General features: G+C 51.7%; 1 protein-coding gene across 6 annotated transcripts in view; it reads right to left on the reverse strand.

Annotated features, from left to right (window-relative positions):
* Positions 1-17: 17 nt before the first annotated feature.
* Positions 18-12885, reverse strand: part of P2ry2 (purinergic receptor P2Y2) — an 18236-nt gene continuing 5368 nt past the window's right edge. Inside the window, exons 2-4 of one of the 6 annotated variants that reach the window (XM_026790132.1) lie at positions 9009-9199; positions 8799-8882; positions 18-4757 (exon numbers count right to left, since the gene is read on the reverse strand). In XM_026790132.1, coding sequence (XP_026645933.1) covers positions 3620-4757; positions 8799-8882; positions 9009-9070 — 1284 coding nt within the window. In that variant the 5' untranslated portion in view covers positions 9071-9199 and the 3' untranslated portion in view covers positions 18-3619. Of the gene's footprint in view, positions 4758-8061; positions 8165-8798; positions 8883-8998; positions 9200-12885 lie in introns of those variants that run through there. The other 5 variants (XM_013354336.2, XM_026790133.1, XM_026790135.1 and 2 more) reach the window with 5 other exon arrangements.

The following is a 12885-nucleotide window of genomic DNA, read 5'->3' on the forward strand; positions in this document are numbered from 1 at the left end:
GGAAGGTCCAGGTCGTACAGCATTCGCTACCTTCCGTGACCCATCTCTAGGTCAGTTCTTCCATTCTGGATCTCAGAACATGTGATTGAATGGAGACATAGCCATAGACTAGCATGGTGGGCACAAGCAGTCAGGCATATACAGCCAAGCCTACACTGTGTGGGGAGAGGCTCTCTCCTCTGCCCCACCTCACTATCTGTTCTTCCCAAGGCAAGGGTCTGGAAGCACACATAGGCCTGTGCACTAGAGGCTACCCAGTGCCAAGCGGGTGGAATTGAATCGCACTTTCCCCTAGATGGACCTACATCCTTTCTTTCACAGCCTGTGGGGTAGGAATTTTGGTCTCAGGATTTCTGAGCAAAAGGGACCCAGGCACTTGCTGACTGAACTCTGGGAAGGCTGGGTCCAAGGGCTTATCTCATGTCCCTGGCACTGTGCGCATGGAGCTTTTTCTGTGTGGCAGGCGCTGGACTAAGTGGGGTGTGTGTGTGTGTGTGTGTGTGTGTGTGTGTGTGTGTGCCCAGGTACGAGCCTGTGTGGGCAGTTGTATCTCATTGAGATGACTAAGTGAGGTGCTGTGAGACGGAGCAATTGGTCCAAACCTGGGAGCTGCTCCCTTTCCCACTACACTGTCTGGGCCTGAGTCAGGAGAATGAGCACTGATCGACTCTCCTGCACTGTGACATGTGGGACCTCTGGAGATCCGAACTTTTTCTTGACTCAGTCACCCTTGGCTGTATTACCTGCAACTCCAATTTCTGGCTCCTGCCTCGTCTGCTGTTAAGCGGCACTGATAATATCTACCTCACAGACTGGCTGTGAAGGATAAATAAGTCATGTGTGAGTCTCGCTCGGTGCCTGAGACACAGTCCACCATATGGGCTGTAGACCCTATGACCCGTTCTAAACAGACCAGTCCAAATCTGCCACCATGATTGTAGCACAGGGCTGGCATGGGCTGGACACGCACCCACTGGAACAATGAGACATGTTGTCTGTGATCTTTTCTGATCTCACAGGACAAGGGCATCAGTGTCCTCCAGGGACACCCAGGTCCGAGGGTTCATTCCTGTCACATGGTGTTCACTGAGAACAGCAGCTATAGAGACTAGCATGCTTTCACCCTTTTTTGGTCAGCTTGCCACCTCCTAGTTCTCCTGCGTTAAGTCCCTGGTCGCAATTCTCCAGCTCTGGGAGGAGGAGCTGGGCAGTACAAGGGATGCAGGACATTCACGAAGTCACTGACCTATTCTGGAGGGGTGGCACAGCAACAGGAACAGCCCGAGCCCCTGGCCGACGCCCAGGAACTGCACTGGCCTACCCACTGACCTTGGACAGGCTCCCTCCCCCTCTGGTTTTGAGTCTGCAGCTGGGCTTTTGTCTAGTGGCTGGGTGTCTCCTGTGCCCTTTCGCGGTGGCCTCCAGGAGTCAGCAACCCTAGGGCATGTCATCAGGGTAGGAAGTGGGCAGAGAGGCCCAGAGGGTAAGAAGAGATATTTTGAGGATAGACAGGTCACCTCACGTCATTGCTGGATAATGGTCTGGGGTTGATGGAAAATCTTGGTCTTAACTTGGGCTGAAAATAGCACAAGGCAGATGGGTCACGAATCCTTAACCGCCAGGCAAGGGACCTGGACCCTGGGCAACAAGGTTGGATGTGTACAGCAGTCTGATTGGTTCCTGGATGTAGGACTACAGGCCTAGCCCCCTGGTTCCACTACTACCAGTGGCTGCCACAGAACTAGGTGGTGAGAGCCCTTCCTGTCCCCTAGACTGTGTCCTCCGGAATCTGCACGCAGCGGTTCAAAGAAAGCTTCCTGGGGGCACGACAGTGTGGTCTCTATCCTGGGGGCTGAGTTCTGTGGTCTCTAGAGCAGCTACGGGGGAGAAGGGAAACTAAGGGGGCTCTGGTCGGTGGTGAAAACGGTCCTATCCCCAACCACAGTGACAGCAGCGGTCTCAGCACAGGTCTGTTTCTCTGGAGGAAGGATCTGGATTGCAGGAAGACCCAGGACAGTCAGTGGAAGTCACCAAAGCTCAGACTCCAGGTCTCTAACTGTAGTGTGAACCCAGAGTGTGGGAAGTGAGCATCTCACACTACTCTGGGCAGATGACGCCAAACTACACACATAATGCAGAATACCTTGGGTCCCGGCCTTGTCACTTGAGGGCGCTCTGGAGGTAAGCTGTATAAACAGATACTTATAAACCATTTACATGGGGGCTGAGGTGAATCCTTTGAGCCCAGGAATTCCAGGTTATTCTGAGCAACATCTCAAACCAACAAAATGCACAAAGAGAAAGTGGGGATGCCTCCCCTTTAATGGCAGAGAGGGGAGGGTGGAGATTTAGGGGGCAGACAAGGTGAGATGGGGAGACGGGGACCTCCTGTCCCTGAGGCCAAGTGAGACCTGTCAACTGTGTCTGTTCCTGCCTAAACCCCAGAGCTGGCCTGTCCACTTCCTGGCATTCTAGGGAACCCTCCCTGACCAGGGGTCACACAGTCCTAGCTACACAGTGTGGTTTGTAATGAAGTACCCTGCACCTGCTTTTAAGAACCAGTTGTTGGGATAGATGTGGTATCTGCTTGTAGTTCAAGCACTTGGGAGATGAAGACAAGAGGGTAGGGACTTGGAGCTTAGCTTCAGCTACACGGCAAATCTGAGGCCACCAATGGTTACCTGAGATCCCATCTAACCAGCAACGCTAACTTCCCACTCCCCACAAAATTTTTAGGAATTTTGCAGAGGCTGCCATTGTGCTGGTAATTGGAAGTTGAAATCTGACTGGCCACGGTGGGGCTTCTTGCCCCACAAGAATTGGCAGTGCTATAAATAAAGGGCTCCTTCCCAGCTCAGTTAAATGGTTTGACATTTACCAGCACGTGTCAAGTTGTGTGAACTGAGAAACCCCAAGAACTAGACCCCTACTTGACTCTTCTCCGTGCTTGGCAAAGTACAATAGAGAAGACAGGAGGCTTAAAAGCAGGGCTGACCTGGGGGTCTGAAGAGGGATCCCTGACAGAAACTTCCGGAAGACAGTAGTCAGAAATAACTAGCCTTTGCATGAGTGAGGAATGCTTCCCTGGCCAGGCCCTGTCCTCTCATTATGCGGAGGAGCACAGCCCGACAGGCGGCACGATCTTTGATATAAGTTACCGTTTCTACCCGGCTTCCAGGGGAGCCTCCAGATGGATCTGAAATCAGTCCACAGGTGTTTGTCTCTTGGTCTGAGGGTCTTTCCTTTGAGCCGAGTCCACTGGAGTGCCAATTCCATCTCAAGCGACGATGGGGACTCAGCGCTGCTCACTTACGAGATCCCACTCTACTTCAGGTAGCTAGCTTGGATTCTGCGGCGTCTTCTCTGGGCTTGCGTCTCCCTTGGATTTATGAGGCTGAAACAGCCTTCCTGAACCCCAAACTTGGCAGGAATGGCAGCTGTCTGCATGGGAGTCAGGTGTCAATGCCTTCCTTAAAGTATGATTTCCTGACTCACACAGATAACTTTGGGGTCCACAGGATGAGTATTCTGAGCTGTTGCCAAATGAGAATCGCTGACGATCCGCATCGGAGGACATCGGCCCATTCACGTGAACACGAGAACGCCTGAGGGCTCCGACCTATAGTCGAATGTCCTTAGTCTGGTTCCCAGCTGCAGTGGACTCTGTCCGTCTTGAGTCATCACTGCTGATCGACACATCTTTCCTGGCTGTGTCAGTTCTGTGAGACCTGTGCAGGCCCAGCCTGCGACGAGCCTGGGGAGCCTGGGGACGGGGCATGGGTTCTGTGGGTGGCTTGGCATCTCGGGCAAAACGGACAAGTCTCTGCCCTGCCAGGAAGTAGAGCACAGGGTCAAGGCAACTGTTGGCGCTGGCCAATGGCCGGGTGATCTTGTATGCCATGTTGATGGCATTGAGGGTGTGGCAACTGAGGTCAAGCGATCGGAAGGAGTAGTAGAGGGTGCGGGTGACATGGAAAGGCAGGAAGCAGAGGGCAAAGACGGCCAGCACCAGGGCAATGGTGCGCACAGATTTGCGCTTGGCCCGAGGCAGACCTGTGGTCCCATAAGCCGGTTTGAGCAGCCGTCGCGCCATGAGTACATAACAGACAAGGATGATGGAAAAGGGCACAGCGAAGAGCAGACTCAACATGACCGAGCTGTAGGCCACAAAATGGCTGAAGAGCTCTCGGGCCGAGGTGTCGTGGCAGGTGATGCGGGTCCCCCGTACACTGGTGGTGACAAAGTAGAGCACCGGTGCCTGGCAGGCCAGCACCAGAATCCACACCGCCGCAGCCACACGGCGGGCATAGTGGGCGCGGCCCCAGCGCAAGGAGTGCAGAGGGCGCAAAACACCCAGGCACCGGTGCACACTGATGCAGGTGAGAAAGAGGATGCTGCAGTACAGGTTGGTGTAGAAGAGGAAACGCACCAGCTTGCAGAGCACTGTGCTGAACGGCCAGTGGTCCCCCTTGGCGTAGTAATAAACCAGCAGCGGCAGAGAAGCTGCGTAAAGAGAGTCAGAAACGGCCAGGTGGAACATGTAAGTGGTGGAGGCGTTCCAGGTCTTGAGGCGGCACAGGAAGACGTAAAGAGCCACAACGTTCAGGCACAACCCGAGCACACACACCACGCCGTAGGACATGGGCAGCAGCACGTACTTGAAGTCCTCGTTGAAGCGGCACTTGTAGCCCAGTTCATCCCCCTCCCAGGTGCCATTGATGGTGCTATTCCAGGAGTCCACGTCTGCTGCCATTGCCCTGAAGGAAAGGGAGGTGTGAAGAGGAAGCCATCAGGACTGGTGCTCAAGGGACCCGCACCCACACACACCTCTTTAAGATTTGCTAGGGCAAGAAGTATAGCTTGTAACAAAACACTTGCTCAACATGCAGGAGACACACTCTTGTAATCCTAACTCTTGGGGAGGAAGAGGCAGAATTGTAAGACCTGCTTGGGTCAGCCTGGGCTCCATAGTAAGACCCTGTCTCAAAACAAAACAACAACAAAAAGATCATCTACAAAACAAAACAAACAGGGGCTGGAGAGATGGCTCAGTGGTTAAGAGCATTGCCTGCTCTTCCAAAGGTCCTGAGTTCAATTCCCAGCAACCACATGGTGGCTCACAACCATCTGTAAAGAGGTCTGGCGCCCTCTTCTGGCCTGCAGGCATACACACAGACAGAATATTGTATACATAATAAATAAATAAATAAATAAATAAATAAATAAATAAATAAATATTTAAAAAAAACAAAACAAACAAAAAACCTCACTTGTTTACCCAATTCAAAACTTTTATTGTCATGTGATCTGCATCTCTCCATGGAAACTTGTGAGATCCATGAAAATCAGCATCACACAATTCTAACATCATGACAGGTTGAACAAAGTCCAAGGGTTGACTCTTGCCCATCAGCCTATTGTTGTAAGTGAAGCACTATTGGACCACAGCCACACCTGTGTCATCAAGACCATGTGGTCTTTAAAGTCTAAAATATTTACTCTAGAACCTGCCAACCTTGATCTAAATCCCTGAACCATAGAGGTCAAGATCGAGAACTCAGAAGAGAGGGACCGCTTCTGAATTCAAAAAAGTTAGTTGAAAACAAGTCAAGCTTTCATAGTTAATAAAAAGACTCCCTGTCATTCTTCAGGAGCTGGCAGTCCAAAGGAAGTCCGGCTATACAGCGGGGTATAGTTTCAGATTCCGCTGTACTCCAGTGCCACTGCCCACTGAGGCTTCTCCAGCCTGGGCATCCAGCATGCCTGGAGCCCTCATGGACTTTCAAGCTCAGCCTCTATTCTCTGTGAGCTGGAAAATCTGCCACGGTCTCCAGTTTCTTGTTAATTTCCTTTTTAGATCTTTAATTGTGTGTATGTGTGTGTGTGTGTGAATGCCTTGCCTGTGTGTACATCTGTGCACCAAGTATGTGTTTGATGCCTGCAGAGGTCCGAACAGTCAGTGGAACTGAAACTACGAAGCTGCTCTGTGGGTGCTGGGGACCCCTGTCTTCTGCAGGAGCAAACACGGAGACATGTCTCCAGCCCTTTGTTCAACTTCTTTTTTCTTTTCATATTTTCAAGACAGGGTTTCTCAATGAAACCCTGGATGCCCTGGAGCTCGCTCTGTAGACCAGGCTGGCTTCAGACTCAGAGATCCGCCTGCCTCTGTCTCCCCCACTACCTTCAGCCCCAGTGCTAGAATTGAAGATGCATGCCAATACCACCTGGCCTCAACGTTTTTAAAAAGTTGCTACTATTGTATTCTGGGACGTCTTACATCTGCATACAGCAATTCTGTTCTCCACCTTGAGGAGATGTCCAGATGGAGCAGTGACCTTCCTGAAGAGTCCTCGAAAGTCAGGGGGAGGTTCCCTTGGCGGAGCCGCCCCTGGTACCTTTGGTACGGCATGCCCTTCCACCCTGTCTGTGTCTGCTACTTTATCCCCACGTTTACTCACAAGGCCTGAGCAGCCACTGGGCAATGAATGCCTGGAGAGCTGATGGCCACTTTCCTCCTCTCTGCACGCACCTTGTGACCAGCGAGAGCTCTTTCAGACTAATGTGAGCAGCCCACATCTGCCATCCCAATACTCGGGAGGCTGAGGCAGGAGCAGCAGGGTTTGAGAGAGCCTGGGCTACAGAGAAGGACTGTCTCAGAACAAGCGGTGAGGGGCTGGTGCGATGATCCAGTGGGTAAAGGCACTTGCTGCCAAGACTGAGGTCAATCCGAGGACCCCACACTACTCCACGTGGTCCTCTGACCTTCCCATGGGCACTCTGCACAGTGGCAGACACACAAAATAAATAGCTGACCTCACAAATATGAAGTATGTGCATAAAAAAGGAAATAACAACTCTGCCTGGGCTAGAATAGAAAGGTTTTGTCCAAAGGCAAGAGTTGACATAGTCCATTGTGGTAAGCGGTGGACAATTGGCTTCCTTTACCTTCATTTCCCTGGAATAATAATGTTGTTTGGCTACAGAGAACAAGATTGTATAATTAAATCTTATCTTATTGAGCAGATTCACAATAAATAAAAAACCTTTTATGTATCTATTTATTTTATGTATATGAATGTTTTGCCTGCATGTATGTACAGGTAACATATGTGTACCTAATGCCTCATCAGAAGGTGATCAGAATCCCTGAAACTGGAGTTAGGGATGGTGGTGAGACACCATGTAGGTGCTGGGTCCTCTGCGAGAGGAGCAATAGCTCTGAAGCACTGAGCCTTTTTCCAGGCCAGAAATATTAATAACAATTTATGTGTATGAGCTTTTGCCGGAATATAATGCGCTGTCATGCACCTGAATGAGGCATCCGGTTCCATGAACTGATGTTACAAATGGTTGTGAACCACCAGATGGAAACCAAACTTGGGTTCTCTGTAAGAAAACTGCTAAGCTACCTCTCCAACTCCAAGAAATAGTAATTTTAACAACAACAAAATGTTTTTTAAACCATAGTAGTCCTCCCTTAGAGGCACTTTATGGAATTATTTTCTCATTTTTCCATAATAATTCTACATTCTCTCTGTTTAAAGCAAAGCAAAACAAAATGACAATACCAACACAGCTCTCAGCTGCAGGCAGGGAGCAGTGCCCTGGACTGAAGGACCACAGCAGACTAAGCAAGCCTCCCAGGTAAGGAGCCCTCCTCCCTCTTAGGGGTCAATGCCCACCTTGGGGAATGGTGGGTCCTAGCCTCCCCTCCTCTGCTGTCCTCTCTGCACCTCTGTCCCTGCCCGCTGGTCTCCACTGAGAGTCACAGCAACCCTCTCCTTGTCTTCTCTCTGATTTCCGGCTGTTCCCTGCTGGTGGAATCTCTGACACTTAGAGGCAGGGTGGGAACTTCCTCGTCCCCAGAACCACAGAGCTCCCTTTCCACCTGTCTTAAGACATCCAGGACAGCTGAGAACTCTATCACAATGGCCCTGGTCCAGACTGACCCTGCCCATCCTCTCCCTCCCTAGGCCAACCCACCAATCTGTAAAGCCCATTTGGTAGTTCCCAGCCCTCTCCTTCAGCACCAATTCCTGATCTCTGCTCCTGAAACCTCACCTCAGCTCCATGAAGTCTGCTCTGTCTGACTTGGCCACTGGCCCCTCCACTGGCTGGCTCTGCTGCTATGTCCGGTTCTGGCTGGCGGTGTCCCAGGAACTCCCAGTTTCATGGAGAAGTGAGCCCTAGAGAGTCCATCCAGGCCTTCTCACCCTCGTTCACACTGTACTGACAGCCTCAGAAACCTTTCCAGAACGATCCTTTAAAGACTAGACTTGTCCCACCCATTTCTCCAGCCTTCAGGTACTTGTCTGTCCACCCCCGCCCCAACACGTTTCTTTGAAGCCTAGATCCACGTGATGATTTTCTCTGTACCTATAGCCCAGCAAGAGGCCTGACCTGCAAGCGCTTGTTGCAAGAAAGGATGAATGAATGAATGAATGAATGAATGAATAGGAAACGATGCCTTAGAGGCTGTGGGAACCCTGAGGAGTCATGAGGCTCGGCCAAATCCTTCTCCTGCCTGAGAGGGATCCTTCGACCACCTCTTTTGTTCAACACTGACAGGACCCAGACGACCCTGCCCTGCCCTGCCCTTCGATGCTGTAGCCAGGGAAACAGTCTGGGATTTTGGTCAGGTGGCTGAGGCAACCCCATACTTTCCCTGATCCACCTCTGGCTCAGTCTAATCAGTTCCACAGCGTGCAGCCCCCTCTGCTACCTTCCTATTCAGTGGGAATCTGATCAGGTTTAAGCAGCTCCAGCAAGGCGGCATTCAGTACCTGGTAAATACCTACCTAGAGGTTAAGCTCTCTGTTTTGGTTATACTGGAAGGAACTGGAACCCTAGGCTTGACACTGAGGGTTGTCTGGCTGCAGAACCTGGGATAAAGGAGCAGAACACAGTCCCTGCCTCAGATCCCATTGATGCAAGCAGAATCCAGTGCACACACATACAAAATACCCAGCCTCCCAGCCAGGGGATCTGTCTCCCACACCTGGCTGGACCTGATCAGTCTTGCTCTTGGTGCAGTGAAGATGCTCGGTGTGGGCTCCAGTTCTTCACTCATAAATGCTCAGACCTGGACCAGCCGCTGGGAGCTGGGACCGAAGCAGGAAACAGGAAGAACAGGTTCCTGGACCTGGGGCTGTGCCCTGCCTCCAGCATTTTACAGGGCCAGCAGCTGCCTGGAGGGCTCCTGCAGACACCCAGAGACAAAGAAGCAAATGTAGGTTCAGAATCTGTCATTCCGGCCATATCATATTCTCTCTCTCTCTCTCTCTCTCTCTCTCTCTCTCTCCTCTTCTCTCCTCCCTCTTCCCTTCCATAACCCACTAAATAAATATCCAACCTCACTCTACATGGTGTACCTATCCATGTCTCTGTCTCCTGCCCTGTGTGGCTCCCTGCCCAGGTCCAACTGCCTTTAGAGACCTGCAGCGCAGTCTGTGGCATGCCCATCTGTCTGTCTCTCCTTGTGGCCTGCTGCAGCCACTAGGGATGCTGTGCCATCCCTGCCTGGGACTGGCTGCTCCCGGGACAAGCCACCCCTGAGAGACCTGCAGTATCTCTGCCATGGCAGCCTCTGGGGATCCTGCAGATTTTTTTGTTTAATCCATTACACTGAGGCCCTAAAGAAGCCAAGAGGAGACCCAGTGTGTTTGTTCTGGTCACAGTGCCCTCTGCATGCCCACACACCCTGTTATCCCCTGCTAACTCATATGTTCCAGGAATGGGCTGTTCATCTCCTCCTCAGGCACCCCCTTTCACAGGAAGGAGACTGTGGAAGTTCTCCCCTGGTATCTTCAGAGCCCAGCCAGCCTTCCATTGGCCCTGATTCTGCACTTCAGCCCCACAGCAGGAAATAATCAATACCTTCTTGGCCCAGCATATACAGCATAGCAGTGCCAACACACCTTTGCCCAGGATAAGTGTCTGACTAGAGTGCCGTCTCTTCACTCCACATCTGGACATTCCTCACAGGTATTGCAAACACACGACACTCTTGAACACACAGGTGCAAATGCATATAGACACCCAGGGCACACACTTTCACATCCACATGTACGGAGCATATCGACATGTCTAGATGGGGCCTGGCACAGCCTTTGGAGCTACCTGAGCTGAATGCCCATTTAACAGGGGAAGAAACTCAAGAACAGAGCTGAGCCGTGAGCCCTCATATGCAGCAGACACAGGGGATTTGCTCAAGAGTGGATACTCCTGCCTGGGAGAAGGACCCCTCTGTGTGGACAGGTCCCAGCACCCACCAGGAACCTCCTGAATAATTTTTTTACTTTATTTGGAGCCTGTCCTAGAACTCACTCTGTAGACCAGGCTGGCCTCGAACTCATAGAGATCCGCCTGTCTCTGCCTCCCAAGTGCTGGAATTAAAGGTGTGCACCACCACTGTCTAGACTAAATTTTTTTCTCTTGACAAAGTGTACTATACATTTCAGGCTGACTTCAAACTCACCGTATAGCTGAGGATGAACCTGACTTTCTGATTCTTCTGTCCTTAGTGTCCAAGCGCTGGGTTTATAGACGTGACCCACCACACTCTGTCTGTGTGGAGCTGGGGCTAGAGAACCCAGGGCCTCAAGCTCCCATGTGAGCCACACACACACCCTTCTTCTTTGGTCCTGAAGGTTGAATCCAGAGCCTGAAGCATGCTGGGCTAGAGCTCTGCTGCTGGCTATGCTTCCAGCTCCCCCCCAACCCAGCTCCCGAATATCCTTTTCCATCTGCACTTTCTCAACAGTGGGGAGTGGGGCCCCCAAGATGGAGGTGCAGTGTAAAGATGGGTGGCTGCAGGATAGAGGACCAAGACAGGGCCTGGGAAGTGCCTCTCAGCACTGATGAGTTGATGATGCGCCTAGCCTGGTATTTTAGGCTGACATGGGCCAGAGCGTGGTTGCTAACTGGCAGTCTGTTGAAGAGTCTGGTGGCAAGATAAAAGAGCTCCCCTTTGCACCCTGTCGTCCGGAGGTGCCTGACCAACCAGCTAAGGCAGAGCACATCGCTTCTGAAAGGGCCTCTGCCATCCTCCTAGGTTCCCGTCTCTCAATATTCCACCCCATCTGATGCCCATCACTCACCAAGCTCAGCCAGCGGAGTTCCCTAGACGTACTTGTATGCCCTTTGCATTGAAGTAGAGACACATGAATAAGCTTTCCCTTGGAACCACTGTCCTCGCCTGCTCAACCTTAACTCTTTAGTCACACTGTCTTCTTGATGCCCTACCTTTAGCCACATGCCCTTGAGTTAAAATCTTTCCATAGCTCCCTACTGCTGTTAGGTTAACATACAAGGCCTTGCCCTTAAGGTCCTAGCTGAACTGGTCCCTGTCATCACTAGAAAACCTGCCATCTTCCCCTCCCCCATCCTCCTGTCTCAGTACGACTGAAGCAGTTGCATGGTTCTATCTCACTCAGCGATAGCTCCGTTTTCTACCATCAATCTCGTGGGGAGGGCTGAGCATTCTCTGTACCCATTTTTGTTAGGTGGCTTCATATTTAATTTGAAGGTTTCAGCAAGCAAAAATAACCTCCTTAGAGTCACAACACTAGCAAACAGCACAGAGTTCTGCTGGGCCCTGACCACTAGCTCCTACCCTACACTACAATGCCCAGATGCCATCCCCAGCAAAGCTCTGCCTCTTTGTTCCATCTCCAGAAGAGGAGGTCTGACAACTCCTACCTGGCTCTTTCTCACTAGTCCCAGGCTAGAAAGTCTAAAGCCAAGAGGAGGAAGCAGAGCTGGTCCTAGGCTGGCAGTGGACTTTCCTGTGGTTGGACAACATTCCAGTCCCTCTACTAGGGTGGCTCTGGAATGCGCCACCTGCCAGGCTGGTGGACCCTGTCCAGCTTCGCAGGGGAGAGTGTCTTATCATGGCCCTAGAGAACTGTTACCTACCTGCCTTTGTCAGAAAGAAATTTTGAAAGGGGAACTGAGGACCTGGAGTTAGAACGGCATCAAGAGGGAGGTGAGCACAGGGTGGGGAATCTTGTTCTGCCCTTGCCAGCTGTCAGATGGGCAGAGCTGCCAATCCCATAGCCCACTTGTCAACCTCTTTTTGACAGAACAGAACTTGCTTGTGAGCAAAAACTTCACACAGAGACACACACACAGACACACACACTACAGAATAATAAGAGAGGAGGTTGCCATGCAGGGTAGAGACAGGAGGGATGGGAGCACCCCCAAAGACAAGAGAGGCAAGTAGCCCTGCAGGAATGAGCCAGGCGCAGGACCTCACACTCCCAGACCCATCCTCAGGAGGAGGCCCAGAGCCCGCAGCAATCCACCGCACAGCACACCAACACCATGTTCCTAGGTTTGTCCTCGGTTGCTCTAAGATTACATTCTTCCCTGATCTCCAGAGGTTTGTTATCAAGGTCAGGGGTCAGGGAGACATACCCAGAAACAGACATTGACAACTCAGGCCGCTCAGGCCTGACGGAAGCAGAGGAGGCCCTGCTGGGAAAGGAGGCAGCAGTAGTGGGGAGGCCCCTCCTCGGGAAGGTGTCCTGGAGAAGAGGGCACCTGACTTGTGGTTAGAAAGACGCAGGCGTCAGGTGGGTGGAGGGAGAGTGAGCACAAATCTGGGCAAGATGGCCGAAACTCGAAGCAACCTATGGTTTGAGCATAGGACAGGCAATCTAAGCAGCACAGGACTAAGAACCTAGAAGTCACTGCCTGTCTGTCCCTTTCCAAACATCCTCCGCAGGGTTAGAGGATAGCAATTCCCCCAACTGTGCCTGGTCTGGGGACACAGCTCAGGGGTGACCTCTGATGGTATCAGGTGGTGAGTCTGAGGTGTAAGACCTCCACAGAACACAAAGCTGAGACCCCAAGGAGAAAGGGCCTACCTAGCCAAGGCAG

Source organism: Microtus ochrogaster, unplaced genomic scaffold, assembly GCF_000317375.1.
Source record: "Microtus ochrogaster isolate Prairie Vole_2 unplaced genomic scaffold, MicOch1.0 UNK41, whole genome shotgun sequence".
Taxonomy (NCBI): domain Eukaryota; kingdom Metazoa; phylum Chordata; class Mammalia; order Rodentia; family Cricetidae; genus Microtus; species Microtus ochrogaster.